The sequence below is a fragment of the Hemiscyllium ocellatum genome, chromosome 46, assembly GCF_020745735.1.
Source record: "Hemiscyllium ocellatum isolate sHemOce1 chromosome 46, sHemOce1.pat.X.cur, whole genome shotgun sequence".
Taxonomy (NCBI): Eukaryota; Metazoa; Chordata; class Chondrichthyes; order Orectolobiformes; family Hemiscylliidae; genus Hemiscyllium; species Hemiscyllium ocellatum.
The window spans coordinates 166,304-187,000 of record NC_083446.1 but is presented as its reverse complement, the minus strand read 5'-3'; the positions used below and the strand labels follow the sequence as shown (position 1 = coordinate 187,000).

General features: G+C 45.9%; 1 protein-coding gene across 3 annotated transcripts in view; it reads left to right on the top strand.

Annotated features, from left to right (window-relative positions):
• The window catches only part of LOC132836340 (ubiquinol-cytochrome-c reductase complex assembly factor 3), a 109,094-nt gene extending 88,397 nt beyond the window's left edge, over positions 1-20,697 (top strand). The window contains exons 1-3 of one of the 3 annotated variants that reach the window (XM_060855788.1): positions 1,004-1,134; positions 14,579-14,712; positions 20,568-20,697. In XM_060855788.1, the coding sequence (XP_060711771.1) occupies positions 1,021-1,134; positions 14,579-14,712; positions 20,568-20,574 (255 nt within the window). In that variant the 5' untranslated portion in view covers positions 1,004-1,020 and the 3' untranslated portion in view covers positions 20,575-20,697. Of the gene's footprint in view, positions 1-1,003; positions 1,135-14,578; positions 14,713-16,919; positions 17,032-20,567 lie in introns of those variants that run through there. The other 2 variants (XM_060855786.1, XM_060855787.1) reach the window with 2 other exon arrangements.

Sequence of the window (20,697 nt, the reverse complement as noted above, 5' to 3'; positions counted from 1 at the left end):
TGTGTGATTTTTAAATTTGAATGTCATCAGTCTTTTTCAGCCCAGTCCAACAGCAGCACTTCCAAATCATGACATTCAAATTGCATTTCTGAGCTTTATTTCCACTGCACTTTAAAATAATTTTGCTCGATATGAACTCCTCATGGGAAGACACTGAGAATTAAACCCCCTACTGATTCACATACATGCAACATGAAGTTATAATGTGCAATGTGAAGAAAGTGAGGAAGAAAAAGGATGAGCATTATTCCAATCAAATATGAAGCATGACAAATGTCACATAGCACACAACTTATCAGAGCTCTAACCAGGAGTCGGTTTGGAAATTCGAATAAAAGCCTCAATCTGCACCAGTGGTGGAACTGACACCATACACATGGCTCTACCTTATTCAAGATAAAACTGGTAGGATGCAATGGAACAGATGCAATTCACCATGCCTGGTTTATTACCGTATTACCCAGTGTGGGCCTCAGTCTGGTTTATTACCGTATTACCCAGTGTGGGCCTCAGTCTGGTTTATTACCGTATTACCCAGTGTGGGTCAGAGTCTGGTTTATTACCGTATTACCCAGTGTGGGCCTCAGTCTGGTTTATTACCGTATTACCCAGTGTGGGCCTCAGTCCGGTTTATTACCGTATTTCCGTGTGTGGGCTACATACTGGTTTATTACCGTATTACCCTGTGTGGGCCTCTGTCTAATTTATTACCGTATTTCCGTGTGTGGGCTACATACTGGTTTATTACCGTATTACCCTGTGTGGGCCTCTGTCTAATTTATTACCGTATTTCCGTGTGTGGGCCACATACTGGTTTATTACCGTATTACCCTGTGTGGGCCTCTGTCTAATTTATTACCGTATTTCCGTGTGTGGGCCACATACTGGTTTATTACCGTATTACCCTGTGTGGGCCTCTGTCTAATTTATTACCGTATTTCCGTGTGTGGGCCACATACTGGTTTATTACCGTATTACCCAGTGTATTACCGAGTCTGAGGGAGGCCGGCTGTGGTCGAGATGAGGAACCGGGGCCTGGCGATGTGTTTCTGGACGCTGCTGTCGGCGGCTGCGGCCGGGCTCTGTTGGGCTGTGGTTGGGCCGAGCGAACAACGGAGCAGGAGGATCCTCCAGGTGGGGGCCCGGGGGGGGGGGGGGGAGAGTCCGGGCGGGGGCGGTGTGAGGGTAGTCCGGGATGGGGGGGGGTTGGTGTGAGGGGAGTCCGGGGAGGAGGGGGGGGGTGTGAGGGGAGGAGGGGGGGGTCGGTGTGAGGGGAGACCGGGATGGGGGGGGGGTCGGTGTGAGGGGAGTCCGGGGAGGGGGGGGTCGGTGTGAGGGGAGGAGGGGGGGGGGGGTCGGTGTGAGGGGAGGAGGGGGGGTCGGTGTGAGGGGAGTCCGGGGAGGGGGGGGGTCGGTGTGAGGGGAGGAGGGGGGGGTCGGTGTGAGGGGGGGATGGGGGGGAGAGTCGGTGTGAGGGGAGGAGGGGGGGGTCGGTGTGAGGGGAGACCGGGATGGGGGGGGGGGTCGGTGTGAGGGGAGTCCGGGGGGGGGTCGGTGTGAGGGGAGGAGAGAGGGGGGTCGGTGTGAGGGGAGTCCGGGGAGGGGGGGGGTCGGTGTGAGGGGAGGAGGGGGGGTCGGTGTGAGGGGAGGAGGGGGGGGGGTCGGTGTGAGGGGAGGAGGGGGGGGGTCGGTGTGAGGGGAGACCGGGATGGGGGGGGGGGGTCGGTGTGAGGGGAGTCCGGGGGGGGTCGGTGTGAGGGGAGGTGGGGGGGGTCGGTGTGAGGGGAGTCCGGGGAGGGGGTGTCGGTGTGAGGGGAGGAGGGGGGGGGGGGTCGGTGTGAGGGGAGACCGGGATGGGGGGGGGGGGTCGGTGTGAGGGGAGACCGGGATGGGGGGGGGGTCGGTGTGAGGGGAGTCCGGGGGGGGTCGGTGTGAGGGGAGGTGGGGGGGGTCGGTGTGAGGGGAGACCGGGATGGGGGGGGGTCGGTGTGAGGGGAGTCCGGGGAGGGGGGGGGTCGGTGTGAGGGGAGGAGGGGGGGTCGGTGTGAGGGGAGGAGGGGGGGGTCGGTGTGAGGGGAGTCCGGGGAGGGGGGGGGGTCGGTGTGAGGGGAGGAGGGGGGGTCGGTGTGAGGGGAGGAGGGGGGGGTCGGTGTGAGGGGAGTCCGGGGAGGGGGGGGGTCGGTGTGAGGGGAGGAGGGGGGGTCGGTGTGAGGGGGGGATGGGGGGGGGGGGTCGGTGTGAGGGGAGGAGGGGGGGTCGGTGTGAGGGGAGGAGGGGGGGTCGGTGTGAGGGGAGGAGGGGGGGGTCGGTGTGAGGGGAGTCCGGGGAGGGGGGGGGTCGGTGTGAGGGGAGGAGGGGGGGTCGGTGTGAGGGGAGGAGGGGGGGGTCGGTGTGAGGGGAGTCCGGGGAGGGGGGGGGTCGGTGTGAGGGGAGGAGGGGGGGTCGGTGTGAGGGGAGGAGGGGGGGTCGGTGTGAGGGGGGGATGGGGGGGGGAGAGTCGGTGTGAGGGGAGTCCGGGGAGGAGGGGGGGGTTGGTGTGAGGGGAGTCCGGGGGCACTCTGGAATATTCTGGAATTTTCCACGTCACTATGGAATGTTCTGAATGGTTCGGGAATATTGATTAAGTTGCAATTTTAGAGAGGTATTGAATTGAATTAGCTTCATTATCGAACGAGTAACCGTGAAAAGTTTACCAGTTGCCACTTGACGACTATTTTATGTACAAGGCTCAGCTAGAAGTTTCTCTTGGTATATTTTAAACAAAAAAAAGTATGTACAAGGTACCTCGGTACAGATTCTTCATTTTAAGTTCTTATGAAAAGCAATTAAAAACTAATAAATAGAATGTTCAGCATTGCAGATTGTACGAATAAAATAGAAAAATAAAGAAAAAAGTTTGGAATAACAGTCCATCCAACCCAGTCCACACTGGCACCTACCCTCTAGTCTGTGCTGGGCTTCTCCTCGAGACCGGATGACTGATCCAGAATCACTTTGAGGCAGGAAGTCCATGCTGAGGCCAGGCTGGGCTGCAAGAAGGCCATGGGGTGCTGGAAGACTACCATGGAGGGCTTAGAGACTGCCAAGCTGGGCCAAAAGGCCATCATGCCAGGCTGAGTGGATGCCATGCTGAGTCCACACTAAGGCTTAGAGTCCGAAGAGGGACTGAGAGTCTGAGGATCCAAGAGGGTTAAAATCAACTAGGCAAAAATAATGACTGCAGATGTTGGAAACCAGATTCTGGATTAGTGGTGCTGGAAGAGCACAGCAGTTCGGGCAGCATCCGAGGAGCAGTAAAACCAATGTTTCGGGCAAAAGCCCTTCATCAGGAATACAGGCAGAGAGCCTGAAGGGTGGAGAGATAAATGAGAGGAGGGTGGGGGTGGGGAGAAAGTAGCATAGAGTACAATAGGTGAGTGGGGGAGGGGATGAAGGCGACAGGTCGGGGGGGGGGGAGGGTGGAGTGGATAGGTGGAGAAGAAGGTAGGCAGGTAGGACAAGTCCGGACAGTGCTGAGCTGGAAGTTTGGAACTAGGGTGAGGTGGGGGAAGGGAAAATGAGGAAACTGTTGAAGTCCACATTGATGCCCTGGGGTTGAAGTGTTCCGAGGCGTTCTTCCTCCAGGCGTCTGGTGGTGAGGGAGTGGCGGTGAAAGAGGCCCAGGACCTGCCTGGATGGGAGGATGGGTTGTGGGGAGGGGGGGGGGGGGGGGGGGGGCGTGGATCTGACCAGGTAGTCACGGAGGGAATGGTCTTTGCGGAAGTCGGAAAGGGATGGAGAGGGAAATATATCCCTGGTGGTGGGATCTGTTTGGAGGTGGCGGAAATGTTGGCGGATGATTTGGTTTATGTGAAGGTTGGTAGGGTGGAAGGTGAGTACCGGGGGCGTTCTGTCCTTGTTATGGTTGGAGGGGTGGGGTCTGAGGGCGGAGGTGCAGGATGTGAACGAGATGCGTTGGAGGGCATCTTTAACCAAGTGGGAAGGGAAATTACGGTCTCTAAAGAAGGAGGCCATCTGGTGTGTTCTATGGTGGAACTGGTCCTCCTGGGAGCAGATACGGCAGAGGCGGAGGAATTGGGAATACGGGATGGCATTTTTGCAGGAGGTGGGGTGGGAAGAGGTGTAATCCAGGTAGCTGTGGGACTCGGTGGGTTTAACCCTAACACTTCAACCCCAGGGCATCAATGTGGACTTCAACAGTTTCCTCATTTCCCCTTCCCTCACCTCACTGCAGTTCCCAACTTCCAGCTCAGCACTGTCCCCATGACTTGTCCTACCTGCCTAGCTTCTTTTCCAGCTATCCACTCCACCCTTCCCCCACCCCCGACCTACACTTTCATCCCCTCCCCCACTCACCTATTGTACTCTATGCTACTTTACCCCCATCCCCACCCTCCTCTCACTTATCTCTCCACCCTTCAGGCTCTCTGCCTTTATTCCTGATGAAGGGCTTTTGCCTGAAACGTCGATTTTACTGCTCCTCGGATGCTGCCTGAAATGCTGTGCTCTTCCAGCACCACTGACCCAGAATGAGGATCCAAGAGGCCAAGCCTTTGCTGAAGCTGAGATTTCAAGGCCAAGAAGAAAGAAAAGGAAAAGGTATAAAAGAGAGAAAAAGAAATGGATGGAGCAGACAAGCAGTGTCCAACTCTGCTGCCATCTTGTTCTTTTTGTCTGGAAAGTAACCCGCAGGGACATTGTTTCGGAAGGACAAACAAAACGGGAAAAAGGTGGCGTAGTGTTTTTCATGAACTGCTCAGGTACATCCAGTTTGGATTCTGCCAAGACCACTCAGCTCCTGACCTCATTACAGCTTAGTTTCAAAAAAAGACATGAGCTAAATTCCAGAGGTCAGGTGAGAGTGACAGTCCTTGACATCAAAGCCACATTTGACCAATAATGGTAATAAGAAGTCCTAGCAAAACTGGAATTAATGAGTATCGGGGGCAAGCTTACTACTGGTTAGAGTCATACCTGGCATGTAGGAAGGTGGTTGTGGTTGTTGGAGGTCAGCCATTTCAGCTCCAGGACATCTCAGCAGGGTTCATCATGGTAGTATCTTAGGCCCAACCATCTTCAGTTGCTTCATCAATGACCTTCCCTCCACATTCTATACCTCTCAGGCCCTTCTCCACGGTAAACACTGATGCAAAATATTCATTTACTATCTCCCCATCTCCAGCGACTCCACACATAGGCTGCCTTGCTGATCTTTGAAGGGCCCTATTCTCTCCCTAGTTAACCTTTTGTCCTTAACGTATTTATAAATTCCCTTTGGATTATCCTTAACCTTATTTGCCAAAGCTATTTCATGTCCCCTTTTTACCTTTCTGATTTCCCTTTGAAGTATACTCCTACAGACGTAATATTCTTCTAAGGATTCACTCAATCTTTCTTGTCTTCTCTTGTCATATGCTTTCTTTTTCTTAACCAAACCCTCAATTTCTTTAGTCATCCAGCATTCCCTACACCTACCAACCTTTCCTTTCGCCCTAACAGGAATGTACTGTCTGTGGACTGTAGTTATCTCGTTTTTGAAGGCGTCCCATTTTCCAGTCGTCTCTTTTTTTTGCAAACATCAGCCCCCAGTCAGCTTTTGAAAGATCTTGCCTAATACCATCAAAATTAGCCTTCCTCCAATTTAGAACTTAAACTTTAAAATCCAGTGTATCCTTTTCCATCACTATTTTAAAACTAACAGAATTATGGTCGCTGGTCCCAGAATGCTCCCCCACTGATACCTCAGTCACCTGCCCTGCCTTATTTCCTAAGAGTCGAAAGTGTGGTGCTGGAGCATTCCTGATGAAGGACTTATGCCTGAAGCTTCGATTCTCTTGCTCCTCAGATGCTGCCTGACCTGCAATGCTTTGTGAGCACCACAGTTTTGACTTTGGTGTCCAGCATCTGCAGAACTCATTTTCTCCTTATTTCCCGAGAGTAGGTCAAATTTTGCACCTTTGCTAGTAGGTTGTCTAGTAGGTACATCCACATACTGAATCAGAAAATTTTCTTGTACACACTTAACAGATTCCTCTTCATGTAAACCCTTAACACTATGGCAGTCCCAGTCTGTGTTGGAAAGCTAAAATCCCCTAACATAACCGCCTTATTATTCTTACAGATATCTGAAATCTCCTTACAAATTTGTTTCTCAATTTCCTGCTGATTATTGGGAATCTATAATACAATCCCAAGAAGGTGATCTTCCCTTTATTATTTCTCAGGTGCCACCCAAATAACTTCCCTGGATGTATTCCCAGAAATATCCTCCCTAAGTACAGCAGTATATACTATCCCTTATCAAAAACGCCATTCCACCTGCTCTCTTGCTTCCCTTTCTATTCTTCCTAAAGCATCTGTATCCTGGAACATTAAGCTGCCAGTCCTGTCCATGCCTGAGCAACATTTCTGTAATTGCTATGATATTCCAATCCCATGTTCCTAACTGTGCCCTGAGTTCATCTGCCTTCCCTGTTCGGTCTCTAGCATTGAAATAAATGCAATTTAATTTACCTTGTTCTCTGCTTTGTTCCTGCCTGCCCTGACTGTTTGACACACTCTTTCCCAACTGTATCAGTCTCAGATTGATCTCTTTCCTCATTATTTCCCTGGATTCCCGCCCCCCCCCCCCCGCCCCCCACCTTACTAGTTTAAATCCCCCTGAGCATCTCTGGCAAATTTCCCTGCCAGTATATTAGTTTCCTTTCAATTCATGTGCAATCCATTCTTCTTGTACCTGAGAAGAGATTCCAATGATCCAAAAGTGTGAATCCTTCTCCCATACACCAGCTCCTCAGCCATGCATTCATCTGCTCTATCCTCCTCTTCCTAATCATACTAGCTCGCACTACCAGAAGTAATCCAGATGTTACTACCCTAAGCACCTCCTTTTTAAATTCTTACCTAACTTCATATGATCTCCCTTCAGAATCTCATCCTTTTCCCTGCCTGCGTCGTTGGTTCCAATGTGTACAATGACCTCCTGCTGGTCCCTCTCCTCTTTAAGAACTTTCTCACCCTCTCTGACACATCCTTGATGCCAACACCAGGGCCGCAACACACCATTCTGATTTTTCGCTGCTGGTCACAGAAATGTCTGTCTGACTAGAGAGTCCCCTAGCACAATTCCTCCAATAGGTGCTGTGGTTTGTTTTGGCAATGGAGGAGGCCAAGGATAGTCATATCGGAAAGGGAGTGGTTGGGGGAATTGAAGTAGGCAGTGACTGGGAGGACTATCCTTGGCCTTCTGCATTGCCCAAACAAATTACAGCACCTACTGGAGGAAAAACACCTTATCTTCTGTCTGGGCACTCTACAGCCTGGACGACTTAACACTGAGTTCTCCACTTTCAAATAACCTCCCTCCCCATGCCCCAACTCCCTTCCCAGCCCCTCCCATCACTGCAATTCCTCCCTGCCACCAACTGATCCACTCCTCCCATTGACCAACCAGATCATACACTCTACCTGTCTTCACCTATCCCCATTTCATCCCCCATGCCCTTGCCGCCCCCTTTATCTGCAGCTCCCCCACACCCACCCTTGTCCTGAAGTAGACCCAAAACGTCAACTTCCCCACCTCCTGATGCTGCCTGGCTTGCTGTGTTCTTCCAGCCTCCTGCCTACCTACTTTGGATTCCAGCATCTGCAGTTTTTGTGTCTCGATGACACAAAACTGGCCAGATTGAGAGTTGTGAGGATGATGCAAGGAGGCTTCGGGGCTATTTAGACAAGTTGAATGAGTAGGCAAACACATGGCAGATGCAGTATAACATGACTAAATGTGAATTTACACACTGTGGTGTGAAAAACAGAAAGTCAGAGCATTATTTAAATGGTAATGTTTTGGGAAGTGTGAATGTACAAAGAGATCTGGGTGTCCTTATTCACCGGTCATTGAAAGTAGGTCGGCAGGTGCAGAAAGCTGTTAGGAAGACGAATGGTGTATGTTGACCTTCATTGTGAGAGGATTTGAGTTCAGAAGTAGAGATGACTTACTGCACTTGCACAGGGCCTTGGTAAGACTGCACCTGGAGTATTGTGTACATTTTGAGTCTCCCTTCATAAGAAAGATGTACTTGCCTTAGAGGGAATGCAGCAGAGGTTCACTAGGCCGATAACAAGGATGACACAACTGCCCAATGTGGTGAGATTGGTTCGACTTGGCCTGTATTCATTTGAGTTTAGAAGGATGAGAGAAGGTCTCATTGAAATATACAGAATTCTAACACGGCTGAACAGGCGAGGTGCAGGGAGGAAGTTTTCCCTGATTGTGGAGTCCAGAACTAGGGAACCCAGGTTAGAGATAGACCATTTAGGACTGAGATGAAGAAACATTTCTTCACTTAGAGGGGTGGTGAAGATTCTGGAGGTCAAGTCACTGAATATATTTGTCAGCAGAAAATGTATTTGAGAAAGAGATGTTTACACTTTAAATCAAGGAATCTTGGAAAAATCAGGAATATAGCATTGAGATAGAGGATTAGTGATGGACATATTGAATGGCGGAGCTGGCTTGAAGGGCTAAAGGGCCTGTTTCTGCTCCTTGCATTCTATGTCACACTGGAATATTTGAATATTCTGATTTTTTGGCTTGCCATTGGTTTTGAGTATTCTGTTGAAATATCAGTGAATGCACCCCAAACTCTAAATAAAAATGTAAATTAACTAAACTAATTAACCCCCTCAAACCTCCCCCAAACCTCCTCCAAATTCCATAAATGAAACAATCGACACTCAATGTCCCCCCACTTCCTTCTGTATATCCTAATAAAACTCCAAATCGAAATAACCCCATCAGTGGCCCAATTCTCCCACAACACTTCCATAAAAATATTCTTAATCAAATAAAACTGTGTACACAGACCTTTCATACACCCAAACCTTCCCTTTGAACCTCCAAGTCCATTTCACAATGTTCTATAATCTCTATATAATTTCTATGATGCTAATCTCTGCATAATAACCCCTTCCCAAAAACCTCCCAACCTCCCTATAGCACTCTGCTGCACTGTCCCAAAACCCCATTTTCTCCACAACCCACTGTATTACAAGGGAATAGAGAGTTGCACGTGCAGATCTGAAGTTGAAACAGGGTAAGTAAATCTCGGAATAATCTGTCGGTTCTTGCAGACTGAAATAAGGCAGCATGTCTTCAATTAGTGGGCTTTGAATCATTGGAATTCTCTACCTTGTGAACAGTGATACATAATCGTTGACTGCATTCAAGACTGGGATAGCTTTTTGGGAATTACTAGGGGAATGAAGAGATATGCTTATCAGAATGAAAGGAGAAGCTGAAGTAGGAGATCAGCCCTGATCTTATTGAACAGCAGAACAGGCTTGGTGGGCTAAGTGGACTATTCTTAATGTTCCTGATGATCCAATAGAGATCACCTCCCTGGGGAGGCAGTGATGTAGTGATAATATCGCTGGCTTTAGTTGCTAGGGCATGCAGAGCCCTCTAGACTGCAGAGGAACTAGTAGTGGGAGCAGAAGGATTCAGTCGTCATGGTCCACTAGGTACCAGCAACTAGGTATGACTAGGAAAGCTGTTCTGCTCGGAATTATGAGCAGCTTGACACTAAATTAGCAAGTAGAACCACAAAGATGATAATCTCAGAGAAGAAGGAGCTGAACCTAGGGGTCAATCAGGCTGAATGGCTAAGGCAGCTTTGGGCCTGGGACATTTTTGTTAAAAAAATAGGCAGTTCAGCTGAAGCACATTTTGAATTTGTGACTTCTGCACAATTTATGCCTCAGCCTGATTTGTCGGCAGGGTCCTGAAGCCAGCACCATGGATTTTGGAGCAAGTTTAGAGTGGTGGCTTACTGCCTGAGCTAGCCATTGCCAGAGAAATGGCAGAGGCTCAAGTTTCTCTCCCAGATGATACGGCCGATCTGCTAGGGCCTGGAGATGGCAGCGGCATAGGAGGAGGGTGCGTATGGGAAATAGGCTCAGGTGGGCATGAAGCTGGCAACGTCAAGGGAAGGTGGTACTGGAGAAGAGAAGGATGATGAGGAAGGAAATGCCATCTACCAGGCCAAGCGGCTGCAGGTGGAGCCAGCCAGTTATAAAAAGGACAAGAGCAGAAGTTTGTTGAGGACGAAATCCAGAAGATGCAGTGAGTGCGGGCTCTAGCAACAGGCACCCCCACCCAGGTCCTGTGAAAGTTTCAAGGATGAACTGTTCCCATTTCCAGTTGCAGCATTTAAAAGACATCTGGATGGGTACATGAATAGGAAGGATTTAGAGGGATATGGGCCAAATGTTGGCAAATGGGACCAGATTAATTTAGGATATCTGGTCGGCATGGATGAGTTGGACTGAAGGATCTGTTTTCATGCTGTACATCTCTATGACCTTCTACGATCTCAGGATTACTAATACCTTAGCATCATGCAAATTGACATAGATTAAATAATGTGTGGTCACCCTGCCACAGAGAGGATGTTATTAAATTGGAGAGGATGCAAAAAAGGTTTGCATGGATGTCATGTCATCGAGACTGGAAGATTTGAATTATAAAGATAGATTGGATATGCTGGGGCTTTTTTTCCTTGGAGCGTTGGAGGCTGAGGTGTGACCCTATAGAGGTTTATAAAATCATGAGGGGTATAGATAAGGTGGATTGTCCAGGTCTGTTCCCCAGGGTAGGGGAGTCCAAAGCTAGAGGCATAGGTTTAAGATGAGAGGGAAAAAATTTAAAAGGACTCTAAGGGGCAGCTTTTTCACACAGGCTGGTGCATGTATGAAGCAAGCTGCTAGAGGAAGTGGTAGAGTCGGGTACAGTTACAACATTTGGATAGGCACATGGATAGTAAAGGTTTAGAGTGATATGGGCTAAATGCGGGCAAATGGGACTGGTTCAGTTTAGGGAATCCAGTCAGCATGGATGAGTTAGACCGAGGGGCCTTTTTGCATGCTGTATGTCTGTATGATTAAAGAAGTAACTGTGTAGCTCAAAAATTAGTATGGGAGAAATGGATTCCAATTCATGGGGCACCAGTGCTTAGCAAAGAAAGAGTGATTCCATTGGGGCAGGTTTAATCCAAATCTCCGAGGATCAGTATCTGCGCAGCATGAGAAATTTGGGCCGAAGGGCCTGTTTCCATGCCCTAGACCCCGAGGACTCTAAGTGCTCTCCTTGATAGTCTTTGTTAACCACAGATGGTCCATCCTTCTTAATGAGACCTGTTTGACCAAAATAATTTTTTACTGAGTATTATGAAATATCTGTTTAAATATTTGCCACTGCTCATGTACTGACCTTTCTCTCCATCTATTTTCACAGCCTACTTTAAACAACTTTTTCTTCATACTTCTGTACTCACCCTTATTCATGTTGAGAACACTGGTTTCAGACCTGAATTGCTCTCTAAAAACTCTGTTTGAAATTCTACAATGTTGTGATCACTTTCCACGAGAGGACTTCTAACTATAAGATCTCTTTTCCATCCGACCTCATTATATAACATTAGATCCAGCTTAAGACTATTCCGGGGCAGGTGGGTCTAGATTGGGTTGGGATACTTGGTTGGTGCGGACAGGTTGGACCGAAGGGTCTGTTTCCGAATTGTACAATTCTATGACTCTATAGTTGAGTGACCAGAACTGCATGCATTGCTCCAAAGTGGTCTCACCAAAGTTTTGTCCAGCTGCAGCAAGACATCTCAACTCCTATACTCAGCACTCCGACCAATGAAAGCAAGCATGCCAAAAGCCTTCTTTACCACCCTGTCTACCAGTCACTCTGTTTTCAAGGTGCTATGAATCTGTACACCTAGACTTCTTTGTTCTATAACACTCCTCTGTGCCTTACCATTAGCTGTGCAGGTCCTGCCCTGGTTTAACCCACCAAAATGCAACACCTTGTATTTATCTAAATTAAACTCCATCTGCCGTGACCCAGTTGACCAAGATCTCAGTGCATTCCCAGATGAACATGTCTACCATCCACTATACCACCAATCCTGGTGTCATCCACAAACTTACTAACTATACCTCCTAAACTCTCATCCAAATCATTAATGTAAATGACATATCACAGTGGACCCAGCACCGATCCCTGTGGTACATTGCCAGTCACAGGCTAAGGCGTGTAAAGTGACAAAGACTTGTGGTAGGCCAGAGGATTGAGGATTTTTTAGTAACCAGCAGCAGATAACTTAAAAGCCAATAAAAAAGGAGAAACTTGGAAATATAATACAATTATCAAGAAATATAAAACAAAAGCAAGAGCTTGTATAGGTATTAAAAAATGAGAGTAGCTAAAGTGAGTGTGGGACCCTTGTAGGATATGACTGCAAAACTAATAACAGGGAAATGGTAAATAATTTAAATCAATATTTAGTGTCGTCTTCCGTGGGGAACAATATATACACACCAAAGATAACAAATAAGCATGGTAGTAATGGGAGAAAAGATCTTGCAACAATCTGCATCATGCAGGACAAAGTATTTGACAAACTAGTAGGACTGAAGGCAAACAAGTTGCCAGGAACTGATGGCCTGCATCAATGGATTTAAAGGAAGGAATTTAAAGAGATAGTGGAGGTATTAGTCAAAATATTCCAGAACTCACCAGATTCTGGGAGGGTTCCAGGGAATTGGAAGACTGCTAATGATGTGCTTGCGTTTAAAAAGGGAGAGATACAGAAAGCAGGAAACTACTCACCAGTTAGCCTAATATCTCTTGTTCAGAAAATGCCTGAGTCCATTATTATGGGGAAAAAAAGGGCATTTAGAAAAGCTTAATGTAATCAAACAGAATCAGTGTTGCTTTATGAAAAGGGAATCATATTTAACAAATCTGCTATGTTCTTTGAGGGTATAACAAGCAGAATTGATAAAGGGGAACCAGTAGATGTAGTACACTTCGATTTACAAAACATGTCAATAATGTGTGGCCGAAAAGATTATTGTACCAGGAGAGGAGCTTGTGATAATGGGTGGTAATATATTAGTATGATTGGAGGATTGGTTAACATAGAAGGCAAAGAATGTGTAATGTGTCTTTTTAAGTTGGAAAGATTTAACTAGTGAAGTTCCAAAAGATCAGGCCTAGGGCCTTAATTATTTACCATCTACAGGTAGTTCTTCTATAACGTGATGGTTATGTTCTTGTACAACCCTGCATGATAGAAAAATCATGCCTTAGAAACAGCATAATCACGTTACAGCCAACACACATTTTACAAGATGCACTTTAGAAACACTGTCCCCAATTTGTCAATTGCTTTACAGCAAATTCGCATTAACAAAATGTGCATTCTAGCAGAACGACCTGTCAGTGAATGATTTGGAGGAGGGGGAGAGATATCCATATCTGCTGATGATACAAAAATAGGTGGGAGGGCATGTTGTGATTAAGACATGAGGAATTTACAGGGAGATATAGTACTCCCCCTGTACTCACGGGGGATACGTTCCTAAACCTATTGCAGAAGCCCAAAACGACGCATAAGAGCAAACCCATTCATTTATATGGGAAATTTACCTTCCCGACAGCCTCCTGGTCTCTGGTCCCAGAAAATTCCCTATAATATGTTCGGGCTATGGTAAACCATGGGTAACTGAAACTACAGGAAACGATTCCATGGATGCGGTGTTTGCCCTGTATAGATAGGTTGAGTGAGTTGGCAAAAACTTGGAAGTTGGAGTTCAGTGTAGGAAACTGTGAGATAATGCACTTTGATAAGAATAGTCAAAAGGCAGACTATTATTTAAATGGAGAGAAAGTGGAGAAAGGGATCTGAGTGTTCTTGTGTATCTAAATGCAGCAAGTAATAAAGGAGGCAAATAAAAGTTTGACCATTATTGCTAAGGGCTTGGAGTTTACAAACAGGGAAGTCTTGATACAACTGTGCAGGTTTTGGTGAAAACATACCCGGAGCACTGTGTACAGTTGTGGTCACTGTATTTGGAAACGATACACCAGCATTGCAGGCTGTTCAAAAGAAATTCACCAGGCTGATTGCTGGGATGAAAACGTACATTTAACAAGAACGGCTAAGTAGGTTAGGCTTTTATTCATTAAATTTTAGAAAAATGAGGGGTAATGTTGTAAGAATGAGGGGAATTTGACAAGGGTAGATGTTGAGAAGATGTTTCCACTAGTGAGGAATCATCACCTAGGGCATATTAGTACAGAATAAGGGGACACTCATTTAAAACTGAAATGTGAAGATCTTAGAACTGAGATCTTCTTCCAGAGGGTAGTGAATGTGCGGTATTCTCTATCCCAGAAATGTGGAGGCTACATCACTGAAAATATTTAAAGAGGAGGTGGAAATATTGGGAATTGAGAGTAATACTGAGCTGGCACAAGGGAGCTGTCAAGGCCTGGACAGAACAGCCAGGTTTTACTGAATAGCAGGGCAGCCTTGAGGGGTCAAATGACTTACTCCTGCACTTATTTCCTGTGTCCTTCTGCTCAGTTCTGCTTATCACACCCCAGGCAGAGTATGTGGGGAGAGTAAGCATGGTAGGTTTTGGGATAATCTGAAGGAAGCTTTGGTGCTTTGTGTGTTCTGTGAATTATGTTGTGACTTGAACTTTTTGTTGATTTAATACATAGGACCTGCCTGAATCAAATCCGAGCCAGCTCAACGCCACCCGGCACAGGAATGCTTTGGTAATGCAAGTCATTAAGGAGTCAGCAGACAGTGAGAAGAATATAGCTCGGGAGATGGATTGGAACAAACCTTCCAGGTCAGATTCCTGAATTAAGGAAAATTCCTGGAGATGGACACAAGATTCTTAAGATGGCTTGAACGATTGATGATCAGACCTTGGGGAAATAAAGGAGTCATGGAACCTGAAATTAGAACCAATTCCCTCACCAGCCTAAGGCAACCCCTACCATTGTTCTGTCAACAATACAAGGAACTCTTCAAGCATAAAACAAAGTCCATCATTGGATAAGTAAATATTAGAAATTTCTCTGTATTTAACTAAAGCTTTGGTGAATGGTTTCATACAATCTTGCTACCTGCCTTAACTCTGAACAATGTAGTAGGGATGACAGATTTCTATGTCTTAATCATATCCTGCTGTCCAGCCCACTTTGACCCACTTTGTTAGGTCCATGCCCCTCCCGCGTGGCACTGTCTCACCTGTTACCCTCCACAATTGGTACTGTCTCATCTATCTTTCCCTGCCCCCAAAGGGGTAGAATTATCTCACTTGTTCACCCATGCAGCAACTACTTGTCTCACCTGTTGCTTTCTCCACCTCTGGTATAGCACCATCTCATTTGTTCACATCAACATTGTGTTACCAGGCAGCAAAGTCTTGCCTTCCTTAAGACCATAAGACATAGGAGCAGAATATAGGCCCATCACATCTGCTCCAACATTCAATCATGGCTGTGTGTCACTCATCCCATTCTTGCACAGTTAGTGGTCACCCAGTGATGGCTTTGTGTTCTCTTCTGGTCAGTGGTCACTAAGTGATGTCACAGAGTTTGCTGTTCTGTCACGTGGTAACAGGGATGTTCCAGAACTGTTCACATGACTGCTGTTGTGGGCAGCCTTGGGGAAGAGCTTTTCCTCCTTCTTTATGGGGGATGAATGTCTTCCAGCTATGAAAATGCAAGTGGAGGAGGTCTCAGAGTATCCAAATCTTCACCCCCATGGTAAGAAGTGTGTGTTGAGCCACCTCTCATTACCCATGCCATCTGTGTTTAAAGTTAGTCATTCAGGGCATCAACATTTGTTATTGCAGAACAGAGATAGTCTAGGACTGGATCTAGATGTTAAATTCAACTGTAAGCTGTATGGAAATCCCATCACCCAATGTGTATTGGGTAGAACACTGAACCAGATTTGTACGAGTCAAAATGAAACCTGTGATTTATTTTACTTAAGGGTTACATGGGATGAAATACCTGTATTTACCATTCAGGACAAACAGTGTTCACGAGGCTCATTCCCTTATCAGTTACTAACAAAAGCAAAATACTGTCAATATTGCAGATTTGAAATAAAAACAGAAAATGCTAGAGACAATCAGTAGCTCCAGCCTCCTCTGTGATGAAGAAAGAATAAAAATTTCCATCTAATATGACATTTCCAAAGAAGAGTTGTATTGGATGAGAAACATTCTCTTTGTTTTTCTCTCTCCACAGATTTTCCAGAGTTATGGAGTTTCTCCAGCACTTCCTGATTTTTATTCCATCTGCAGACTTCGTGCCTTGTAGTGAGCTTCTGGTTCTTTTTAACGCTTTGCATCCCACCATGAACAACACTGATTCTAATTTGTTGAAACTTTTAATTGTTTTGAGGATAGAGTTGCTTATCTGCTTTTAGCATTGAGGTTTAACATGACGAATGTAACAAATTCTCTTAATATGTTTGAGCAGGATGTCACAAGGAGGAACTGTATGGGATATGAGGGAGAACATAACCCCACAAATCTACAATACGTAGTTACCACTCCCCAATGGCCGTTGATTGAAAGAGACCTTATTCCAGTTTGCGGCACACATTCTGCCAACACAAATCCCCAATATTAGTCACACTCAGGATAGGCATTAGATTAGTGAGCAAACCCTCACTTTAACAGCAAGCCCCCTGGTTGTTTGAGGTTGTTTTTTACCTGGGATTCCTAGCGCATCAGTCCCGCTGAATATGATGCTGGTGGTTGATAGTCCTTGTGCCCACACCATTTGTGGTTCCTTCCCAGCATTGATAAAGCCTGAGAGGCCAGTGAGTTGAGTGGTGACATTCCCAGAGCTTGATCTCAGCTAAGCTGAATATTGCTGAGCTAAGAACTTGGCTAGGGATTAATTCACAAGTTTTATAAAGGGTATTTACTGTTGGTGAACCCATATATCCAGGTAAATGCCTTTTGTATTGATCCAATTGTTTAAATGTTTATTTTGTCTACTCAAATGCTTCTTCGCCTGCCTCCTACAGATTTGTTGTTGTTTGTGTTTGCCATTATGACCTGTCTGCTCATCATACAAACACTGCCGAGTATCACTATGAAGAGGAAACAACAAAGAGAGAAAGTTGATCACAAGAGGGTCCATTTTGTCCCATCTCAATCCAGATACACCACTTCTAGTTTGAACACATCTGTTTGGTTTTCAGCATTTTCCCATTCTCAGGCCAGGGCCTGTGACCATCTCTTTGCCAGGAGCCAAACGTTAATCAAGGGACAACTAACAACACTTTCAGTCCTTTTACTCCCCCATCTCTCGCTGCCTTCTCTGCTTCCCATCCAGATGACAGCTGCCACTGAGTACCTATTCCCTCAAACAGAGGTCCATCCTAAAGATAAATCGCTTTTTAGCTTAAATAACCAGGGAGACAGTGCACAGTGCTCCTTCATTGTGCCTTCAGGTTTCTGCTCTATCCTCCCCCGCAATGGGTCTCCAGCTTCAGTTTTCCTCGATGTTCAACCCTCCATTCCTCTGCCCAACGTGAACTTAAGCCTTGATTGCCAAAATGATCAGAGGCTGAAATATCCCTGTGTCTCCGCAGAAAGAAGAGAGTCTAGAGAGTCTAACACGAACTATAATGGATATCCAGAGAAATGTAGTGTTCCTCATTGTCTGATAAGCCCTCACACACCCCAGTCTGTAATGGAGCCCAGGTCGAATCCAGGTTTTTCATCTGTGTCTGATTCTAATTCTTTGTGTGCATGCTTAGCAAACTGTACCATTGAAGAAAATAAAACTTTGTCATCACCTCACCATTTAACCCAGGCACTCGGGATGTGGGCTCCAGTTGTTAGGGAAAGTCAACCTTTCCACCAGACCTCAAATTTCTGGAGTTGTCTGCAAGACAAACCACCAAAACCAAACTCAAGCCTGAAAGGCTTAACTGGTCAGAATGGTGAGGTTCGACTCACAACTCCTCAGCTGGAAGTTACCACTGCTTGGTCAGTCGGTCAGCCAAAGAGTTCAATTGGAGATTATTCTGCAGGGTTGAGGATAACAACAAGAATAAGTGAACAGAATAGATGGCATCCCAAAACAGTGGAAAATGATAACTCCTGCCTTATTTCACATCTCACCGGCCTAGTGAGATCTGAAGTCAATACAAACAAAACTCATTCTGTAAACCAGACCTCAAGCCTAACATCAGTCCCTAGACACTGTCAAAATGCAAGAGTGCTCTCAGTACCATCTCTGTCTGTCTCAAACTTAGAGTGGAAATCAGAACCACCTTTTGGAACTCCAAACCACATGAGATCAACAAAGTGTGATGACTTTGTTGAGATACCACTTGATGAAATATTCACTCCCAATCCGAAAATGATTCCTGAAAAGAAGGCATGGTCAGGATTCTCAAAGCCACTGTTGGGACTCTGGACCAAGATTCTTCCATCAATCTTTGATTGTTTCCATGTCCCAGTGATGGACAAACTCCGAGCTCCTGTCAAGAAGAACCTGACAACAGCCTCTAGTCACACTCTGAACGTCAAAGTTGAATCAGAAACACCAGGCACGGGGACTGGATTGGATACTGGACATGTTTGGGGGAAGATTCTGAAGGTTTCTAGATCCAACCAGGAGCCATTACCTTGGGGGAAAGCTGTTGCTGATCTACTCTTCCAAGAAATATTTAAACCAACTGAGATTCTTAAAGATGACCAGTCCACTTCTATCAGAAGAACAGAGTGGGATGGCCAGCTACCAACTGTGAAGACATCAATGACGTGTAAAGACCAATACAGAGCAAAAGGCACAATTTCTGTCAACAAGGACCTGTTAATGTCCATTCCTGGACGATTTAACAGACCAGAGCAGTTATTTAAGTCTTTCGTAGCCAATCCTCCCTTCCCTGAATAGTAACCCAGTCTAATTTGAAATGAGACCCTTCCATTGGCCCTCTCACCTGATCCAGTGGAGTCTCAGCTTCAAGATCAGAGCTCCAGCACCAAGCATGAGGAGGAACTACAATTGAACTGGATCCTGAATGTATCCCACAGCAAGTTTATTTTCCAGGCTTCTTCAAAATAGTCTTTGAATTTTGTAGATTTTCCCACCACCTCCACCACTGTAAAACAACCCAATTCATTGGAAATTTCAGAGAAATAATAAACAATGTTTTTCCATTTGCTCGTTGTGAATATGTTTGACATCATAGTTAGGGTGAGTTTCTGGTGATGAATTAAGGCAACAAAAGTAGCCAACTGCAGTCAAGTTGATTGTCATGCTGACTTTCTGCATGCATACTCAGTATAAATGGGTTGGGCTTCAGGCCAAGAAAATCAGCATGTCACTGTCCAATTCTTTAAATTTCTGAAACTGTACAATATTTCTTTCTTGTGGTGGTGGGGGGGTGGGACTTCACATTGCCAGATTCTCAATGGGCTTTGACTTTTGAATACTTCCTTGGGATGCAAATGTAGCTGCTTTGGCCAACATTTATTGTCCAACCCTAATTGCCCCTTGAGAAGAGGGGTGGTCAGCAACTTTCATGAATGACTGCAGTTCATCCGGCATAGGTGCATACACAATGCTGACAGAAAGGATCCCCAAGTAGGGAATGAGTCCTTAAACAGTTTTCCATTTTGGAACTAGTTCTCATTTTGTTCAGAAACGCTGCTATGCTCCAGGGCTGGAGTTTCAGGCACCCCAGGCAAACTTCAGCCTCATGCTCCCTGCCAACAAAAAGCTTTTGAAATCAAGTCTGCATTACAATGAAAAAAATCTAATCTGCAATTATAATTGTAGGTTATGATTGACAAGATGGGACACAAAGTGTTCCTGCAACAATTACTGAGGGAATCTGTGCACAATTATGCCCACACAATGGGTTAAATTATGTTTGTTTTAATATTAGGCACTGGTTTGCAGTTTCCGAGTAGTCATGTAGGTGATTTACAGATTTATAAAACTCATACAGACAGAATGAAGAATACAGTAAGACATTTTGGGAAAGACTACAAAATAAAGACTACATGATCTGTTTTTTGACTTAGCTCATTTCATGAATAATTCATTTAGCTCTTCTTTGTTGTAGTCACGCATGTTGCAACTCTGTGTAACCTCCCAACTGAGCTAGTGGTTACATTGACCTGCCACACTCTGTGGGTTAAAATGAGAAATACAAACTTGTCCTTTCATTTTAACTTTTTATTTCATTCTCATGCAGAGAGAATGATGACCATTTCTGAAGAATCTGTACTAGGTATCTCAATATTACGTAACCAGGGACTGGCAGTGTTCAGATTTCAGCCTTGGCTTGTTTGGAGTCAGCTGTTTAAAATTGGGACAATAGGACGAGGATCAGGCTCAGCTCCCCACCAGGGGGTGGAGAGCAAGGTGAGAAAAGCCTGACTGTTGATTGTTATATGACTGGTGGAATTTGAGAGTATTAGTGTGTGTCTGTGAGTACATGTGATTTTGTAACACAGGAAATACTTGTGATTCCAGAACAGCTAGAAGAGACATATTTGCAAACAGTGTTCAATCTTGAAGGGAGAAGCTTACGTGTGGGATGGTTTATTATGGACTAAACCCTATTTCATATTTTGACTTGTTGGTAATGATTTAATCCATTAATCCCATTTCTGTGTTACCAATAGTATTTATCTCCCTTCTTCACCAGGGCTTAGATGTCACCAGTAACTGTGGCCTTTGGGACTGACCCTCGGTGTCCGAGCTGACCCCACTGTCCCGGAATCGGACCTCACTCCCTCTGGGCGAAGTCCAGTCATTCCTTATAACTTAAGTCTGGC